The 21989-nt window shown below is 36.5% G+C and overlaps 1 protein-coding gene across 1 annotated transcript in view; it reads left to right on the top strand.

Moving 5' to 3' along the window:
* The window catches only part of Morc1 (MORC family CW-type zinc finger 1), a 209433-nt gene that overhangs the window by 94636 nt on the left and 92808 nt on the right, over positions 1-21989 (top strand). The window contains 5 exon segments of the mRNA XM_087215093.1: positions 1363-1442; positions 2348-2418; positions 4785-4849; positions 7066-7209; positions 13323-13477. Of these exon segments, the coding sequence (XP_087071219.1) occupies positions 1363-1442; positions 2348-2418; positions 4785-4849; positions 7066-7209; positions 13323-13477 (515 nt within the window).

Raw genomic sequence — 21989 nt, 5'->3', positions numbered from 1 at the left:
GCCTGAACAAATACTTCTTTTTATATCTCTTCCAATATTTTGGCTTCAAGAAATGGTCTACAGGTGTCCACTTGCCTTTTGCTAAAACTTCAGATACTTTTCTTGGTCAGGGTTCTCCAGAGAAACAGAATCAGTAGCACATGGTGGAGACATTGTTATGGGAATTGTCTCACATCAATATGGAGGCCTTTAAGTCCCACAGTGTACATTCTGCAAGATAGAGGCCCAGAAAACAAGGTAGCGTAGTTCAGCCTGAATACAAAGGCCTGAGAACCATAAATTCTGATGTTCTAGGCTAGGAGATGAATGTTCTAGCTCAAGAAGGGGTTGAATCAGCCTTCCTCCACCTTTTTCTCTATTCCAGGCCTTGATGGGTTGGGTTATGCCCATCCACAGTGGGAAGGAAGGGTCTTCTCCAGTCTACCAAATGTTAATCTTTTCTGGAAACTTCACAGTCACATCCAGAAGTAATACTTTACCAGCCATCTGGGCATCCCTCAGCCCAGTCTAGGGGACACGTAAAATTACCTGCGACATGCCATTCTGAACATTGAAGACATCAGAGAACCATGAGTCTGCTCCTGCACGTACAAAGGAAGAAAAATGTCACATACAAAGTTTTGGGCATTCTTGAATCAAATATTATTCTGGAATATTTCTTTCCATAATGATTAAACTAGTACTTTAAAGCTTGACTCCAAGGACTCTCTAGTTTAAATGATACTTAGGGATCTTCTGATCTACAGAGCTTTTCCTACCTATACTTTGTTCTCTTTGCATTTATAGATACATACACATGCTCATTTTCCTTTTTCCTTGAATTTTCTGGACTATCTTTGCTGTCTCTAAAACAATGGATCCTGAAAATAAAAACTTCTTGAGCAGTAAAGTAGGAAATGTGCTTTTAGTAGTTTAAAATGACATATTAATGTGCATTTCTGAGCATTTCAGTTAAAGATAATTGTTTGGGGACTGGGAGAAGCAGTTTATCCAGTGTCAATAATGATCTGAGGAAGAGGGTTACACATATTAACCAGAAACGTTGACAGTGAAGCAGTTGCATAGTGTTTTTCTTTTAAGAAAATTATCCTATTTCATATGTATAAATGAACATGTGTGTGGGCAGAGATTTTCTTGTCTTGCTCCTAAAGTTCCTTTGCAGAAGTAAAATTACCAAGTATTGAAAGGCAAGAGATTTCTTCTTAGGTATAAAGTTTACTAATTTATCATTTGGATATAACTTTCTTGATGAATCTTTCTTCATAATTACATATCCTTGGAGTATATAATCTTACTAAAGAATATTCTCTTACATACTTTAAAATACTAATCTCACTTGATTATGTCTTTTTTTCTTTCCAGAAAATATTTGTATGCCACATCTTCTTTTAAAGGAACACTTAGAAATGAAGTTAAAAAGGCACAGGAAGCAGTAAAGATTGGTATGTGATCACTAGTGGTCCACATCATTATTGCTCATTCATTCAGCAAATGTTAATTCAGCATTTATTCTGAGACATTCACTGCTCTAGACATTATAGGCAGCGCTACAGTTAAACGTAATTCCTACCTCTATGGAATTTCATAACAAGTCTTTCCATCGCTGAGTTTAAGGGTGTACATTTTAAGTATGATTTTGAACATAATTAATTAATTAATTGATTGATTTCTTTTTTTTTTTGGTACCAGGGATCTAACTTAGGATCTTGCGAGTCAGGTGCAGTGCCACTGAGCTAAATCCCCAGCCCTGGAATTAAGTGATGTATATTAGGAACCTTCACAGTCATGATACTGTTAGGTCAGCGTTACATTTATTTTAAGAGGAATTTTTTTTTTCTGGTACTGTGGAATGGAACTCAGGACCTTGCACTTGCAAGGCAGGCTCAGTGGTTTCGCCATCTGCTGTGCAAGCACAAGGACCTGAGTTCCATCCCCGGTACCAAAAAAAAATAAATAAATAAAAAACATAAATCCCCAGCCCTTAAGAGGAATTTTTTACATACTCTCTCTCTTCCTACAGCAAAGCAAAACCTACCCTTCCCCAGTCATCTGGGAGTGGGAATAGTTCTACATTATATTTTATAGATTTTACAGTATTTTTAGTTGGCCAAAGTTTGACTCATACTTTTGAATTTGTACATGTAAAGTTATAAATTGTCACACCTAAGAGGAAGCCTGATAGAAAATAAAAAATGCATAAGAGCTCTGACATGAACGTAGGATTTTCTGAGATCATGATTACTGTATGCCATTCTTACTGGTCATGGCTATGTGTATTGAAGACACTCTCTTAAAAATTGATTGAAAGAATTTCACTGTACTATAACTATTTTGCTTCTGTTTCCAGCTGAACTCTTACTGAAAGAAGCACAAATCAAAGTAAGCCAGCCCGTCAGAACTGCTTCATCTTCTGACCAGGTGCGCCCTGTGAAGAGTGAGTGGTCTTAAATGGCATGCTGTGTCACTGACTTTTCTTGTTCATAGTTGTCTCTAATTATTTACTTCTTACACTTTTAAATGCAGATAGGCTCAAAAGATTAAAAAGTTAATTTTATCACAGGTAAACAGCAGATGGGTTCAGGGAAAGGAGAGGAAACCCAGCAAATAGGGAGAAGGCTGACACTGAGAGCAAAAGTGAACAAAATATCCTGTGAATTTGGGTCAGTGAGGAAGTGTCTAACAACCAGTTTCTTTAAAATGAAAAAGAAAATAATACAAGAGAAGGAGAAAATGATGAAAAGCTAGTAGAAAAAACCTAGCCTACCGAGTTTCCTTGAAAATATCTTTTGAAATTATAGCTCTCTGTGAACCTAAATAAATGGAGAAAACAAGAAGAGGACCCATAAGCAATTCTTCTTTCTAGTGCTAGGAGTTATACACCATAATTATGAATATTAATAACTGCTTCCAGCTTACAAAGCTCTTTTCCTATAAGTTGCTCCACACAGTTCATAAACATTCTCTGTATTTCTTCCAATGTGCCCACTAATAGGATAAGTTATAGAGAACTATCATTATTAATTACAGTGCATTTCAGCTAAGAAAAAAAGAATATTGCTGCAAGATATGTATTGGAAGTTTACTAACTTTTACACAGAATATGGTATAAAGCTTTGCACCATGGTAAACCATTAAGAAGTTTATCTGTTTGCTTGATTACAAAGGGATGAGTAGGAATATGAAGAAAGAATGCTTTTTGTTACCTTTTCTTTATCCTCTTCCACATACTAAATATGTGAATTCTTTCAGTGATCTCCCCTAGACTTTTAAGGATCAAGGATGTGGCTGACAAAGAGCTGGCCTATCTAAGGGTCATGAGTAAGGCATGAAATCAAAGAGTAGCTTGTGGAAGTGCCCTAAAGCTGAATCTATCCATGACTTCCTCAACAGTCTCTTTCTTTCCTTTCACTTTTTTTTTTTAAGTTAAAGTAAACCTGTCTCATTGCAATTAAATTTTTTATGGTTTAAGTTTCTTTTCTATTTTTGTCTCTCAGAAATCAGTTCCCCTTACTTTCTGTATTTGAGAGTCAAGACTCAGGCTTTCTACCTGCTTTAGCGGGCTCCTTTCGCTACCCCTCCGCTCCCCAGGCCTAGTGAGAGTGCGCTGCCAGGAAGGGTTGGGATATCTTTGACCAGTTTGCTTTGTTGCTCTTATGTGCCCCTTAATTTAGTGCAGAGAAGAGAGCAAAGCAGAATGACCTGAATTTTTGACCTCTTAAATGCTTTCAGGCAGTTGAATTTGAATGAAATACATACCAATCATTTTCCATTTTCTTTTACCTGAAAGACAATGCTAGTGGTGTTCCATCAGCAGTGTACCCAACCAAAGAGATGGCTGCCTTTCACGTCAAAGTCTACACATTTGTGAGAACAAGCCTGGTGAATTATTCCTTTTCTGCCTGGTTAAAGCAAGCGCACTAGAGATGGGGTAGTGAATAAGCCAGTATAGCAAATTAATAGACTAGATAAGAAAGACAATTGGCCACTGATACTGGAATGCTCTGAAAAGGAAAAGCCAAGGGATTGAGTCACCTAGTCAGGGGAAATATTAGAGGCATCCAGAACTTGACATGAAGGGGTTTTTTGACTAGTAACAAAATTTATTAATTACTGTTTGTTTTTAAAAATTTTCTTGGTACATTTTAGGTACACAATATAATGACATTCATCATTGGAGATTTGAACCTTTACATAACCTCTCTTGGTTCTTATTTTTTCCTCACTCCCCTGCCCTCCCTTCAACCCCTCCATCCTTCCCTATTTACAAAGACTTTGTTTCCATTTTTTCATTTTCTCATTTTAATTCCATTCCCTTCTTTCCTTTCCTCTCCCCCTTCCCCTTCACCTTTGCCCCTTTTCTTCCTATTTCATGTTATTAATTACTGTTTTTAATAAAAGAAGTCAATGATTACATAATTGAACATTATCCTTTCTCACAAAAGGCCAGATCCTAGGTATATTAAATATCTCATCTAGGTTTTTTTGTACTTTGTGTCAAAGCCATTATGCCATTGTGGGGAGTGAAGATTCTTTATCTAAAAGGCTGAGGGTATATCTAAATATGTGCAGCAAGAGCATGGTGTATTAGGATTTGGTTTCTTTGGAACTTAATTATTTACTTAACTCTTGGAACTTAAACATTTACCAAGGATCTATTGAAAATGTACCATGCACTAGGCAATGTGATCTATTATTGCTACCCTTGAAATATTTGGATAATAGGATAATATTAACTCACTTTTTGTCAACTTTATGGTCTCTCCCAACCAAATGAACTTCTCTAGGATATATTACAGAAAGCTTTGGAAGATGTAGAAGCAAAACATAAGAATCTTAAAGAGAAACAAAGGTAAGTCATAGGTTTTCTCTTTGCAAGGACCCTTTGTTCTGTGTGTTAAGACAAATTCTGATTTCTAAGTAGGCAGGTTTGATGATTATTATTGTAACAATTTCTCTTCTTCAATTTGCAATATTTTATAATATAAATCCTAATATGGTCAATATTCCCCAGCCAAGATAAACAATGTAAAATATTTATAAAATATATATTGGCACGTGCATGTATTTGTCTAGGCAGTGTTAAAAGTTTTGGGGAAAAAATGAGAAACTGTTTCAGGATTTGGTAGTTTACACTGGATGAAGAAATTGAACTGCCAGATTATCATCTTACAACTTCACCATCCCTCTATAACTTGATATTTAAACTATGGAGGGTTGGACCCAATTTCTTCCTTTGTCCAGTACCTTAAAATATAACGTAGGAAATAATAGTTTAAGTAAATACAGCACATACATAGTTAAAATAAAAATAGCAAGGCTAAGTTAGAAAACCAAATATTGACATTGGTAAGGTTGAGTTGTCTTCCAACTGAAATGCTAATAACTAAATAAACCTGAAAATAATCACTGTTGTCCAATAAGGTCAGTCTTTGAAAATTGTGATATCTTTGAGAAACTGTTTTAGGGAAGAATGATTAGTTTTCAGCATTATTTTTGGTAAGCCATCCACTATCATATAGCTATAACTTTCCTCAAAACTTAAATTTGAAATGTTAATTGTGCATTTATCAAAATAAATCAGTTTGAAATGTTACACGTTTATCAGAATAATTTAAATAAATGTCCTAGAAATTTTAAAAACCCATTGTTAATAGAGTGAAATGTATGCAGAGTTCCCTTGTATATATTTTATTAATAATGTCAGTTGGATTAACTTGTTTTCATAGCAAAACACTGTTTTTAAAAAATTTGAAGTCACACAGTAAGCCCCTTAATGAAAATGGCTATAGCATATCCTATAGTCCCCTGTTTTAGAGTCTATTACATAGTCAGTGCTCTTGTTTCTTGAAGAATTGGTATCTCATTATTGAGTTAAGATTTTTAAGAAAAAGTTTGATACAATATGTTTACCTTAAATGTACACGTGTTAAATAAATGCACAATATATTAGCCCATATTAATAACTTTCTCAGAAAGTCTCTGATGTACTCTGTATATAGTATGCATGTTAGAAGGATTGGTAGAACATGACCCATGACTTTTAATGATAGATGCATTGAATAAGCCCAGTAAGTCCGTTACCATCAGCTGTAATAGCTTGTGGTCATTGACCTGCAAATAAAAAGCTGTTTGTGGATGGCACAAAGCTATGGTTGAGTGTAGGGGAAGAACTGTATTTGGTGCCATTCTTGGTTGAGAAAGGAAAATAAGAATCACATTTGTTATGCACCAAATCTGTTCCATATATTTAAAATTATCCCTTTTAGTCTTCACAGTGTTCCCCATTATTAGGTACATATTAATCCCACGTTCTAGGTGAGACAGAGTGTTTAACTGGCTCATTCATATTTGCCCAGTTATTTCCAAGTGAGTTTATATTTGAAGCCACATCTGCCCCTTATATATGAGTAGTTTTCACAGCTCTCTCAGCATCCTGGTGCTATAGTTTCTATCCCATTTTGCTATTTTTCAGTGTTTTTATACATTTAATGGAAAAGTTTAACACAAAACATTGTATACAACAAAGTCAGAAAAACAGTGCTCATATCTGTTGCCCTAATTAACTTGCTTTATTAATTTTTATTTACCTTTGGATTTTGGAAAAGTTTAGAGGGAAAGCTAAAGAGTACCTTTTGGAACATTCTAGTCTATGTAGGATATTTGGAAACACAGGAACATGCTGAAAGTTAGAAATTACATGCAGTGTTAGAAAAACCTACAGTTTTAAAAAACCAAATTAGCACTTTTCAAAAATGCATCAATATATACATTAGGTCAGTTAATATTTCAGAACCCTCTTGGCACTTTCTTGTTCTTGCAAATTTAAATTAAGAGACTTGTTTTAGAATCAATGAATGCCTGTGTTTGACTGGTATAGTTATGCAGGATATTTGGCTATATGGAGACACCAGGTATACATTCCTACCAGGTTTTCCAAAATAGCTGGATATGTTATATGTCATTCCATGGGTGCTCACTTTCTGAATTTAATTATTAGCAGTTCTATAAAGTACATATTTTTGTTTAATAAAAACTTTTAAAACTCTCTTTTAAATGTACCTCTAGAGAATTAAAAAAAGCAAGAACACTCTCCCTATTCTTTGGAGTGAACATAGAAAACCCACAGCAAGATGGAATGTTCATTTACAGTAATAGTCGTTTGATCAAAATGCATGAGAAAGTGGGTCCACAGCTGAAACAGAAGTCCTTGTAAGTATGGTTTTGTTGTCAGATGCACAGGAAGGCAGAGGGAGGCTGCAGTAAGATTTTGTTGGTGGAATAAGAGTTGTGATTAATTATAATGGGAGCAGGTGTCATTTTCTCTGTTCACCCTTCCAGTCAACGTACAGGCATTAATCTGCTTAATTCATAATGTCAGTAAAGCTGTATGCTTCCTCTAAGGAAAAGGCACACTTTTAGAATTTTTTCATTGCATTTCTTGGACAACTTGGTACTTTACCACTGCTTGTGCTATCTCTTCAGGGTTTTAATGTTTTACCAACTTAAAAACATTACAGACACATTAAATAAATTTTAGAAGAGAGAAAAATCCATAGTCTTGAAAAGCAGCCCTGTTAACATTTTGTGCTGCCCTTAACATGTAAAAATTTTTTGCCAATTACTCAAATGAGCATATATTATTGAAAGCTTCCAGCCCACTTGGACTTTTGAGTAACAGATTCTTTTGTTTTCCCAGTGGTTTGAAACTCCAAAAGCTTCTTTCATCAGTTATGTAAAGTCCCAAAGAGACACCATCAAAAGGATAGACATGATACCTATGACTAGTAGAATGGGTCAGGGAAGCATTTGTCATCTTGATTCCTCGCTCTTAAGGAAGTAGCTGTTCCTTCATTGTTCAGTCAACAGTTTTATTGTATATGCTAGACACTGTACTAAGCTCTGAAGACAAAATGGTCAAGTCAAACTATCATTTGTTGAAGAACATAGATAGAGTCGAGGCAACGGGACAAGTATATGAATATGTATTTCTATATATAAAATAGCAAAGAACTATAAAATAACTGTAAAAACAGCAAGAACTATCTTATAAAACCAAAAATACTTGACTCTTGCTTAAAACCCCAGAGCAATTAGAATAGAACTGCCTATCATGATCTTCCAGTGATCTATCCTTGGGCTGGCTCTGGGACCCCACTCCTCCACATAGCCTAACCTCTCTGCATTCCTGTTCCTCTGCCTGCTGAGATACTTCCTGCCTGAAGGCCTTAGCACTTGCCTTTCCCTCTTCCTTGAGCCTTCTGTTCTCAGATCTCATGAGTACTGGCCCTAGTACACTATTCAGGCATAAACTCGAACATCGTTTCCATACAATTCATTCTTTCTTGACTAATTAAAATTGGCTTCTGTGGTCACCCCCACCTGTCACTCTTCACATATTTATATCATCTACTATGTTTTCCAAATGTCACCTATCACCATCTGAAATGCTCGTATATATTAATCTGTTTATTAGCGTCATGTCTATCAGTGGAAGAGAAACTTCCTAATCAGGGACTTGTCTTTCTTGTTTATCACTGTATTCCTAGTTCCTGGAATTGTGCCAGGCAGGTGTTGAGCTTGAACGAATGAATGAATGAATGATTTATATATTAGAGGTGAGCATCAGGTGCAAAAAGAATACAGTAGTATCTTGGTGGTGAGACTCCATTCATTTCAGATTTGTGTTTGAACATTGACAAGTTCAAAAACTGATGATATTTTCCCCATAAGAATAATAGAAATCCAAATAATTGGTTCTGAAGCCCCAAAATTATTTTTCCAGGACTTTAACAAATTTTGCAGTGATTTCTTTCTTTAATTCTGTCAGGTTCTCACAGTTTTCCTCTTAGCTTTACTGCTGTATCACTAACTTTCTTTTGAGCCATGATTATGATATTTCATGCTAATAAAGCACACAAGGAAAGCACAGTGGTGATTTTTAAAATTCACTAGCAGAAGCACTATATGCTGCCTGGGCGAGAGCAGTGCTTAGACTGAAGCGTCTCCCCTTTGTGTCTGTGGCAAGACTCAGTTTTTTCAAGTTGGAGTTTCGGTTCCCCTACTGAGCAAAGTTAGGGACATCAAGCAAATGTTTTTCAAACTTTACTGTTCTACTGGTGGCAAGTTTGAGCTTGGAGTCATTTAACAATTGAGGTATCACTCTATTGAGAAAGGCAGTAACCAAACTAGGGGAAGTCAGGTCAGGATTCCTGGAAGAAGTGGTTCCCAAATTTAGACTTACAGAAAGAACAGTGTAGGGAAGGCAGGGTGGAAGAGAAACATGGTAAAAACATGACAGGTGTGGCCCCTAGTTTGGACAGATGTGATCAGTGTCCAAGTGCAGGGCCATGAGTTCGATTCCTGGTACCAAAAAACAAAGAAACAACCTGAAAAATGAAACAAAACCCAAACCTCTATACCGTAAGCTAGCAGTCAGATACCTGTCACCCTCTAGGATAATGAAATCCATATTTTCTCTGAGTAGAAGTCACTGAAAGCCCCCACGGAGCTCTACAGTGAGGAGAAATCCAGGCTGACAAGTGAAATAGGGATAGAGAAAGTGACTCTGCCCAGTTTCATTAAAAGGATCATGGAGCAGTGAAGCTCAGCCAGTCCCAGCACCTGGAAGGAAGCTCCCAAACCGCCATCCCAAGCTCCTACGACAGAGAAGCTGAGCCGGTCCCAGCACCAGGAAGGAAGCTACCCCGCTGCCATCCCAAGCTCCTAGGGCAGAGAAGGTGAGCCACATGAGTGCCAGAAGCAAACCCCCTCTGTGAAAATGAGAAGACACATAAACAAGCCTCAAAAATAGACTTCCAGATCACCTACAGGAACCCCAAAGGGAAATGAGATGAAACAATCTGATACTCAACCACCTGCACTCTCTGAACTGGCCACAAAAGAGGATCTGGGAAAAATGAAATCAGAAATAATTACTCAGGTAACAGTAAAGACTTTGCTCATGGTGCAAGACATGGTTAATAAATCTAGAGAGGACGCAGATAAAAATATAGAGGATCTGAGAAACATGGTGGAATCCCAACATAGGAAACAAATGGAATCTCCATAAAACAGATACAAACCGATTTCCAACAGATTAAACACTCCATCGAAAGTCTGCACAGCAGAATGAACCAATGTGAGGATAGAATTTCAGATATAGAAGATAAGATTGCAATCACTGAGGAGGAAAAGAAAAATTGCTTTAAAATTGTAAGGGAACATGAGAAATCAATCCAGCAGCTGCTAGACGATGCAAAGAAGAATAACATAAGACTGATTGGAATCAATGAAGAAAGAGGAGACAGTGCAAATGACATAAAAAAAAACTCTTCACAGAAGTGATGGCAGAAAACTTCCCAAGGAGGGGAAAAGAACTTGACATACAGATAAGTGAGGCATATAGGACTCCAAATAGCCTTAATCAAAAAAAATCTACACATAGGCATATAATAGTTAGGATTCCAAAAATCCAACAGAAGAAGAAAATTCTACAAGCAGTGAGAGAAAAGAAACAAATCACATACAAAGGAAAGCCCATCAGAATCACAGCAGACTTCTCAATGCAAACCCTCAAGGCAAGAAGAGCTTGGAGTGATGTATTTCAAGCCCTAAAGGAAAACAGCCTCCAACCCAGATTGATGTGCCCTGCAAAGCTATCTTTCCAAATTGATGGAGAAATAAGATACTTTCATGACAAAGAGCACCTCAGGAACTTCGTGAATACCAAACTGGCACTCCAAAAAATTTTAGACAATACCCTAGGAAAAGACAATGAGGATCACAACCCCAGGAAACCCAACAGAATGAATCCATTGGGGGTGACAAATTAAACACAAAGGGGGAGAATCCAACAAAAAGAAAAAGTCATGACAAGGCTTTTAAAACTTTTGATTCATCTCCCTAATGAGTGTATAATTCAATCTTATTATTGTACTGATTAGTATTTTTCTGATTCTGGAATTGCACACCATTCTTTATGCTATACTGGCTATTTATCATCTTCTTATGTCTACTTTTTAATTGGGTTGTCTATTAATGAGCTCTAAGAATTCTTTATATATTCTGCTCATAGGTTATATGCATTGTAAATATGGTCTGTTTAAGGACTACTTTTCATTTTAATGATGTCATTTAAAGTTCTAAATTTTGATGGAATCTCATTTATCAATTTTTTTTCTTTTATACATCATGTTTTTTTTTATCCTAGGTAGTTCTTGCCTACCCAATATTTTCCCTTATAATTTCTTCTTAAAGTTTATTTATTTATTTATTTATTTTCTTCTTAAAGTTTTGTACTTTTAGGCTTTCTTATTTAGAGTCATAGATCCCTTCAAGTTATTTTCATGTATGGAAAAAATGGGTTGAGGTTAATTTTTTATATACGGATACCAGGTGTTCTAGTGCCGTTTGCTGAAGGCACTACCTCTTCCTTGGCTCTTGAATCCAGTTTACATTCTATAAAATGCTAATGTTAAATAATCTTTCAAAACTCAGTGGACCATATATGTGTGGTTCTATTTCTAGATTCTCTGTTTTATTCAGATGATCTATATGTCTTTCCTTACACCAACACTGCCTTGATTACTGTAGCTTTAGAAGAAGTCTTAAAATTGGGTGCTAAACGTCTTCCAACACTGTTTTTACTTTTGTTTTTGGCTTTTCTGGGTCCTTTGTACTCCTACATAACTTTAAAATTTCAATATCCAGTTCTTCATTTATAGCAAGTATACACAGACCTGAATTTTTATATATACCTTGTGTTTTCTAATCTTGCTAAATTCAAGTACAAGTTCTAGGGGCTCCTAGAGATTTCTTAGTATTTTCTCTGTAGATGATCATTTCATCTACATATAAAGATTTTGCTTCTGCCGTGCCAATCCTATTCTAGTTGTGTCAGTTTATTGTCAGACTATTTTGGTTTAGACCTATGTTTCAAAATCTAATGGACAGATGAAGAGTAGGCATGTATGCCCTTGTTTCCCACTTTAGGGAGAAAGCATTGTATCGTCTCCATTCATAGAAGGAGGTTTTTTTGGAAGTATGGAGTACATGTTTTTGATCTGTTGAGAAGGTTCTGTTCTACTTCTAGTTTCCTGATAGCTTTTACCATGAACAACTATGGAATTTAGTCCAATACTCTTTCTCCAACTAGTGACAGGATCATATGGCTTTCTCCTTTCCTCTGTTAAAATGATGACTTTTGGGGGTGGGTCTTCCAATGCTGAACCAACACTGCCATCCCTATAATAAAACCACTTTCTACATACTGCCAGATCTGACTTCTAAGAGTTTGTTTTGTTAAACAAATTTCTATCTATGTTCATACTTTTTCTTCTATTATCTTTATCCAGTTTTAGGATTAGCACAATGTTGATTTCCTAAAATGAGGGGAGAAGTGTTCCTTCTTTTTTCTGCTTTAACTGTTTGATATAATTTATCAGGTAAAATGTTTATGAGCCTGCTGTTGTCATATAGGTAGGTTTTCAAGCTAGGAATATACTTTCTTTAGTATGTGCTATTCAAATTTTATTTCCTCCAGAGTTAGTTTCCTTAATTTGTCTTCTAAATTACTTCTTAGAAGTTGTCAAATTTATTTCAAAAAAGATTTTTGAAATATGCTTTCTATATCCTTTTAAATTCTGTAAAATCTGTGGTAATGTCTCCTAGATCTTAATATTGTAATTTAAAAAATGTATAACTGATATTTTGTAACAGGAAGAAAAGGTCTAAAAGAGCAGGGGAATTGTGAGGGGTAGGGAAAGGGAAAAAAGGGAAAGGAAAAAATATGAGAAGAGGAAAAAAATGGAAACAAGGTCTTTGCAAATAGAGAAGGGTGGAGAGGGTGAAGGGAGGGCAAGGGAAGGGGAAAAAAAATAAGAACCAAGAGACTCATGTAATAGTACAAGATCCCAATGATGAATGTAACTATTTTATACCTAAAACATACCTATAAAGTTAATGGGGGGGGGAAGAATCATGGAGGTTTATTGCAGCGAGGCACTGTTATTGGTATTTATGCCGAAAAGCTCCTCCTTCTCGCCAACCTCCATGTAAGGCAATAGGTTTGGGAGAAGAGTTGTATTAATTCAGTAATGATATATTGAAGTGATGTTGTATTATGAGACCAAACACATACGGGGTCAGCATAGATTTATGGTGATGAAATAGAATCATAAGATAAATTTTTAAACTCTGACATGGTCCAGACAAAGAGAATGTATTTACTTTTGAAAACACTGATTCCAAGTGACCAATACATATTTGCATTTTCTTTTTCTTCAGGGAAATTTAAAAAATTTTATATGAATTTATTCCCTCAGACTTGGCACAGGTGTGGTTGGAATTGTTAACATACCCTTGGAGATCATGGAACCATCCCATAATAAACAAGAATTTCTCAATATCCAGGAATATAAACATCTACTAAAAGTCATGGGACAGTACTTGGTCCAGTACTCTAAGGACACCGGGATCAGTGAGTATTCAGTGGTGACACTATGAGATACTTAAAGAAGGAATCTAGTTGTGTGATTTAAGTGAAAATGATTGTATTGAGTCCAGTAACCAGAATCTAAATCCTGAAAGAGAATTCTTTTTTAAAAATCCTAATTGAAGGCTGGGGTAATAGTTCAATGACACAGTGCTTGCCTAGCATGCATGAAGTCCTGGGTTCAACCCCAGGCACTGCAAAAGAAAAACAGAACAAAACAATAAACAAGAGGGGCAAGAAGGGAGCTGGAGGGGCCGGAGATTTAGCTCAGTGGTTCAGGCTCCTTCCTCGAAAGCGCAAGGTCCCAAGTTCGATCCCCAGTACAAAAAAAAAAAAAAAAAAAAAGGGAGCTGGTTTCGTAATCTTACCCAAAATATCATGTGAAAAATAAAGGAGAAATTTAAAATTATTAGATGAAGGCAATCAGAGAGCAGTGTGCAGTGGCAACTTATCATGGAGGAAAGAGGCAGAAGGTGGCTGGAGACAGAGTAAGCACAGAGTCCTGTGGAGAGCCCTTAGTAGCTCATAGCATTCCAGTTCATGTCATGCAGTAGTAAGTATTGACCCTGGGTAATTCTAGATATGTAAAACATTGTTTTATATGTCTAACACACTTTAAGTATATTAATTCCCAAAAGATTTCAATTGAAAATCATTGAAATAAGTATTTGGAAACCTAGAAAACAAACTGGTCATCTAGAAAATTTTGACCTATTTGGACCACATCATTCTCCAGGTTACTTGAACAGTGAGATGGTGACCTGTGTGTTCGTTAAATAAATATTTGCTGAAGTCATGCAGACATAGTAAACATATTCATTTATGGAAAGAAATAGACAAATTATCCAGTATCTTTTCAATGATTTATATGAATTATATACATACTTCATATATGTCAAAAATATGTCTCTCTCTGAGGCAATTTAAAATCTTACTGCTCTGTTGGATTTACAATTTTAGAATCTTTTCTTTTCTTTTGTACCCATGCTACTTGGACCTAAAATTTTCTCACCTGTGAGGCAAAGGGAAGAGTGCAGGGACTCTGGAAGGAAAGATAATAGGGGAAGCAGATCAAGGGGACAGATTCCCTGAAAAACTAGATTTTTATGTAATGGTCTAGAACCCGCTCAGTGTGGTTGCTGGCAGCATCCACACTTCCTCAAGCTTATTAGAAAGCAGACTTTCGAGCCCAACCTGAGACCCACCAAAATAAGATCTGAATTTTCACAGGGTCTCTGTGTGTCTTCTAAGCACATTCAAGTTTAAGATGAACTACTCTAAAGAGTACATTCATGCAGTTTTTCTTTGGATAGGCACACTTTTTCTACCTTTTTTTCCCCTTGGAGAAACATTAAAAGTGTCCTACACATAAGAATGACTACATAGTATGGCAGGTTTGCTTAAAGCTGTAGAGAACATGAGAAGATATAAATATCAATATAAACATAATGAAATATAAACCAAACATCCTACTGAGTTTTAAATGGTAGCATGATAAGGTACTAAAGAAAAGAAAGCATTTGAACTAACACATCAGACATGGTCCATCCTGTCTGGGAACTTCCAGTCTGAGGCTTATGGTCTGAGTGTCTGTGTCTGTTGATTTCCTAACTCCCAAAAGAATGGTATTGGGAGAGGATTAGTTCACAAAAGCAGAAGTCTCCTGATTGGGATTAATGTCACTGTAAAAGAGGCAAAAGTGAGACCCTGCACCCTTGTACCATGTGAGGTCAGAGCAAGAAGATATCATCTGTGAACCAGGAAGGGAGCCCTCACCACAATCAGAAGCTGTAGTGATCTGGGATTTCCAGCCTTCAGAACTAGGAGATATAAATTCCCATTGTTTATAAGCCACTTAGGATTTTGTTATAGCAACCCCAATGGACTAAGACCCAGAGCTGACATGATTTGACAAGACAGTTAGAAGTGGGATTGTTGTCTGATAGAGAACAGTGCAGCCAAGAGCCTAAACCAGTGGGTAGGAGCCCAGTTTTTGAGCCAGGAAAGGCTCTGAGGAAGTGATTGTTTTCTGAAGGGCAAGGGGAGTTAGCTAGGCCATTTCCATCTTTTCCTCTTGGGGACAAGGGGATATGTCACGGAAGCCTTCCCGAATGACAGCCTTCCATATATCTGAAGACAAGCTTATCTCTGTCTTCAGTCTTGTTTTATCCTGGCTAATATTTTCCACTTGTAGTATATTCTTCATTTAACATGGAATTAAATATATTCTAGCATTATACTTTAAAGTGTTTCACCTAGAAGCAGAATGTTCCAGGTGAAGTCTGGACAGCCTTGACTGAAATGGGATTATCATCTTTCTTTGGAGTTATTGTAGTGCTCATGGTCCAATAATATATTAACTCTCAATAAGCACATAATTGAACCACAGTGTCCTTATCACCAATTAAAAACTTCACTAAAATGTATAATGTTGTTCTTGTAAAGCCATCTCTCTCTTTTTACTTATATTTTTCCACTAAATATTTTCGGACCCTGGTATACAACCTACATTTATCCCTATTAAATTTTATCACAGTATTTGTCTCTGCTCATTCAAGTTGTCAGGACCTTATCTTCAATCTGATGCTGACTTCTATCTAGTGTATCATCTTCCCAGATTTATATGATGTCTACTAGTATTTCTCTGTGATTTCATGTAAGCTCTGTTGCATGAGACAAAAAATCAAAGTGCTGTGGCTCCTCAGTGGTGACTACCACTGAGGTAGAAATGGGCACATGAGATATTGGATGAGGACAGTTAACCAATTACAAATTTCCTAATCATATTATACCCTAACTCATATCATTTTTCCAGTTTGTGCATAATTGTGGAAGTGAAGGATAGAACATCTCCATTAAATAGATAGTAATTTTGTTTCTGGATATAGCTAAATGCTCACAGGAAAATTATGTTTTTCCTTTAGTTTCTAAGATCTCAGAAACTTATTACAAGAAAAATGAAGTTCAGCATTTCTGTGAGGAATACACAATGCATGAGGATACCTGTGTAAATATTCGAAGGGGAAATTTCCTTGCTGCTAAGGCAGAATGACAGAGTACCACAGTGGGTGGCTTCAGTAACAGATATCTGTGTTTTTAAGGTCATGTATTTTGTTTTGTCTTTATTGTATCATATTATATTTTATTGTTTGTCACTAACTTTTTTATTCTGGGTTGAGTGTTGTCCCTCTCAAGTTCCTGTCTCAATTCCCCATTCTCAGTACCTCAGCATCTGGCTATGCTTGGAGATAGAACCTTAGAGAAGGATTTAAGTTGAAAGGACTTGTTATGGTGAGCTCTGATCCAGTCTGTGTCCTCATCCCAAGAGGAAACTGGGGTGCACAAAGAGACCTCAGGGCTGGGAGCACAAAAAGGAAAGCCCATGTGAGAAGGAGGCCAGCGGCAAGCAAGGAGGAGCAGCTTTTGAAGAAACCAAGCCTGCCAGTACTGTGATCTTGGACTTCCCACTCCTGGAACAGTAGAAGATAAATACCTGTTGGTTAAGCCACCACCCTGTGGGGTTCTGTTATGGCAACACCAGCAAACTAATAACATGTGAGAAACTTCAAAATTAGAAGTAAAATCAGTGTTGTACTACAGCCTAATAAAGTCATCATCCAGTCTCAATAATTGTTAACTTCTGGGCAAACTGATTTGATAACAGGTCGTTAGCAGCTGGGTCTGGAGATGCCCTGTGGATTACTAACAACATGATAGGGCTCAGTATATCTGCCCTTATTTTATTTGTCTCCTCTATTACCTTAAAACTTTGGATCAGCTCCCTGCTCTGCTCTGCACACACATATGTTAATAACTGAAGGAGTGTCTGTATACAAAGTTTATTAGCCCTAAATTTACCTAGCCAATCTCATTTCTCTTCAAACTCAGGATACTAAGATAAAAGCAGAGTAATTTTCAGGATTTGCAGGGACATCTAATAGTTGCTGTCCAGTTCCAGACCCCCTGGAGCAATGCCTAGCAGTCTCCAGTCACTCCTAAACCTGCAGGCATCTCAGATTTCAGGAAAAGCAGTGCCTGGCCGAGCACCCATGACCCCATGATGAGGGGCAGTATGACATGACAGGAACTGAGGCTGTCCCCCTACTCGGGCACCATCATCTCTTTATGGAAGTTGAGTTGCACCATCAAGAGATGATGTGTCTCCCAGAACCTCACAGAGCCAATCCCGAGGTACCAATTAGCCACCAGGATTACCTTCCCGGCCAGCTATGCACACCCCAGCCTTTGTCTTTGCTCCCTTTATGTATAGAACCCCCAAGCTTCTGTCTGCCCCTCAAAGACAGATCTTGAACTCCTTTATCTGTGCTTCCCAACATAGCCACGCTGACTAAAGCTCCTCTCCCACCCTTTCCCACTGTCGGTCTCCTTCACTGACGTTATGGGAGTGAGTAGAGGCTGAGCCTGGTCTGAAGCTGACGGTTTTGCCCTAAAATTTTGGTAACTTTCATGTATACTTAATTGATTCCCCCACTCACATCATGAAGGCAACTGTAGGTACTCTGTAATTACATCCATCAGTATATCTATAAGTTAGCGTGTATTTCTAAAAGTGTTCTTTAAAAACCACAGTACAAACATCACTAAAAGTAATCAGTACCTCTTCAATATAATAAAATATCTAACTCATTGCTCTTATTTCTGATTACTTCATGTCAAAATCCATAGGATTCCATCACATTTCTTCTGCCTAACTTCCCCCACTCGGTTATCCTTGCTGTTTACTTGTAGGAGACACTGGGCTGGTTTGTTGGCAGTTTTCTCACAGTCTAGGTTTTGCTCATCACATTATTGCATTATGAGGAGTAATTTTACATGCACTTTCTTTCTTTCTTTTTTTTTTGTAAATTGGTAGACTATAGACTAGGAGCTTGATCAGATTCAGATGTGTATATCATTGTTGTCAAGATGCCTCTTCCATTAGGAGGTATATATGATCCAGTTGTCTCTACTATAATAATATTAACAGCCAACAGTCAATACTCAAATCTCATAGGAGTTCTAAAAAATATTCTATCATTTTAAACTTTTATTAGCTCTAATACTTCCATAAAGAAAAACTTCCTTTCATTTATTATTTAGTTCCTCATATTAGTTGTTAATTTTACTATTTGAAAAAATCAACAGAATTCTTACCTTGCTTTAAAAATTGCTGTGAATTAGCTGGCATGGTGGCGCAGGCCTGTAATCCCAATATGCGGGAAGCTGAGGCAGGAGGCTCACTGTGAGTTTGAAGCCAGCCTTGGCTTCATAGTAAGTTCAAGCCCAGCCTAACTGCATAGTGAGACCATGTTTTTAAAAAAATGTTATGAATAAATGCTTGACATGAGAGGAAGTAGAAGCAATTAAAACATTAACACATCATATAGACATTCTGCTTAATTGGTTGTACAGTATAAAATGTATATACTTTGTTTAAAATCATTACTTCACATTGCTCTCAGCAAGTAACAGGATCATTCAGGAGTTCATCACATTGACTTCTGTTGAAAAATCACAGTCTTAGTTTACTTCATTGACAGATACTTTCACTAGGTAATTGGAATTATCACCATTGACAGCACTTATGCTTCCTTTTCTTATAGATTGCACTTGTATTATCATCACAGTGACATTTTCTTACATCTATAATGAAGTTTCTTGCTAAAATAACTCAAGATCTCACCCATATTGCAACTAAAGTACTAAAAAGTCTGGGATCCTTGTTTCATCTGGAATCCAAAACAATTTTATTCTTACAGTTTGATTTTTCCCAAAACCAAGACCTAAAAACTATTTATCAAAAAAACTATATATTTATCAGCCTGCTAATGTGTAATGCAGTAAAGAAGAGTAATTTCTATTTAACAACTCTGAGATGTAATCAGAGATGTAATGTACACCATAAGGACTATAAGGAATAAAATTGTTACAGAATTCAACCTCAGTGAGTATATTTTAGCTATTTTTGCCAAATGAGTATGTTCATTTTTCACTATAGTACCCTTTTTACTATCTTTAGGTATTATGTCATATCATATTGTATACCTAAAATATGCAACACAATAAAGTTTATTTAAAATATTAATTCTTCTAAACAGTGAAAAAAATAAAACTATACAATCAGAATTAAGCATAAGTTGTATTAATAAGAAAGTCAAATATAAGTCTTTAAGCTTTTAAAAACATTAAATCATTTAGCAAGCCCTTTATGTCTGAGTTATGTAAAGAGAGTTGTAATATAAAAGTTACCTGTCCTAACCCAGGTAATAGGGAGACATAGCTGAATTGATTGTTACCTATGGTAATGAAGAACTCAAGAATATGCTTTAGATTGTTGTACCTAGTTTTGATTTGCACGTTTTAGAAAGAATTAGAGAAACAAATGTATCCAAAGAAAAGCAATGCTAATATGAAAGAAAAATATAGTCTATAAATGAAGGTACAAGTTCTTTTTGAGAAAAGAACCAGAAGAAACACTTTTTTTCTCTGTGTGACTTGTATCGTGTGTGTGTGTGTGTGTGTGTGTGTGTGTGTATGTGTGTGTGTGTCCTGGAGATCAAGTTCAGGGCTTTGTGCATTCTAAGCAAACAATGTACCCATGGAGCTATTTCCAGTCCCCTAGAGTTGCTTTTGGCTTATCATAATGAGGTTGCTAGCACGCCTCCTGCTATAGAAGATGTGGTAGAGCATACATAGAATGATATAGTTCCCACCTGGGAGCCAAGAAACCCTGGGGTGGAGGGGCCTCAGAATATGCCAGGAAGTTGCAGTTCTTGAGTAACTGCAGTCTTCCAGCCACGGTCTAAAGTGGTATTTTGTATCATAAATACATGTGCTACAGTTGAGGGAGATAGAATAAAACTACTCAAAAGTATTTTTTAAAAGGGTCCTCAGAAAACTAGATGTTCATATGCAGAAAATGGAATCTTCACCCCCATCTCTTACCCTGTACAAAAATCAACTCAAAATAGACCAAAGACCTAAAAGACCTGAAGCTATAAAACTAAAAGAAGAAAACATAAGAGAAACACTTGAAAACATTGATATAAGCAATGGTTTTTCTGGATATGACCTCCAAAACACAGGAAACAAAATAAACAGACAAATGGAATTGTATCAGGCTAATACAGCTGAGGACACAGCAGGGTGGAAAGAGGACCTGCATAATGGAGGAGATATTTGCCAACTATTTATAGGACATGCAAGGCACTCAGAAAACAACAAAATCCAAATAATACAGTTTAAATACTAGCAAATGATCTGAATAGGCAGTTCTCAAAAGAATAAATATAAACGGCTAACAAATATATTTAAAAAGTGCTCAGTATCTTTAACCATCAGAAAAATGCAAATCAAAATTGCAATGAGATATCATCTCTCCACATTTAGAATGGCTGTTATCAAAACAAAAACAAAAAAATAACATGCTGGTGAGGATATGGAAAAAAAGGAACTTGTACACTGTTGGAAATGTAGATTAGTGAAGTCATTATGAGAAGAGTATGGAGGTTTTTCAAAAAACTAAAAATACATCTACTGTACAACCACCTAAGTATGCCACTTCTGGGTGTGTATCTAAATGAAAAGAAATAAGCATAACAAGGAGATTGCTGCACATTTACTGTGGCATTGCTTATAGTAGCTAAGCTAGGGACTCAACCTAGGAGTCCAGCAGTAAATGAATGGATAAAGAAAATATGCTATATACATAAAATGGAACGTTCTTCAACCATAAAGAAGAATGAAATCGTGTCATTTGCAGTAAAGTGAAAATAACTGGAGAACATTGTTAGGTGAAATAATTCAAACACAGGAAGACATGTGCCATATGTTCTCTCATATGTGGAAACTAAAAGTCAACCTCGATGTAGAATATGATAATTAGAGTTTGGGAAAGGAGAGATGAATAAAGGAAGGCTGGATATGACTTATGCAAACTGTATGCATATATTAAATATACTGAACCCCATTAATATGTACAATTTACACGCACATGTTAATAAAATGTTTTTAAAAGGGTCATTAAATTTATAGTTTATTTTTGTCATGTATTTTCTTAGGTTGGGCTGGTGGTGATTATGAAACTTTTTGCAGCTTAAGTAAGTCCTCGTACTTTAAAAGATGAATCACTAGTGACTTGGAACTAGAGAAAATGATGGTATATTGCCAGGTGAAATGCTGAGGAAGTGGAAAGGTTTTGGTAGCAGCTGCCACATAGGTATTTGTGCCACTGGCTGTACCCATAGCAAGTGACTCCCCACTCTGTCATGCCCACGAGCCCAGAGAAAGAACAAGAAGGACTGCAGCTCTTCACTACCTCAGAGGATATCTTGCCTTGCTTTTCTTCAGTTCAAATAGTCTGATTTGGAAAATGAAGAACAGGTAGCAAACTGGCTGCAGGGGCTTTAGCATCTCACAGGCATCATAGACTCTAAGCTAGTTGGTGAACTTTTTAGAGACGAGTGCCCAAACTGCAACCCAGGACTCACTTATTTAT

Source organism: Heterocephalus glaber, unplaced genomic scaffold (assembly GCF_053883595.1).
Source record: "Heterocephalus glaber isolate CG9 unplaced genomic scaffold, H.glaber_assembly_v1.0 deba00000122, whole genome shotgun sequence".
NCBI classification, from domain to species: Eukaryota; Metazoa; Chordata; class Mammalia; order Rodentia; family Bathyergidae; genus Heterocephalus; species Heterocephalus glaber.
Note: the sequence above shows the minus strand (reverse complement) of the source record. Positions and strands in the feature narration are given on the sequence as shown.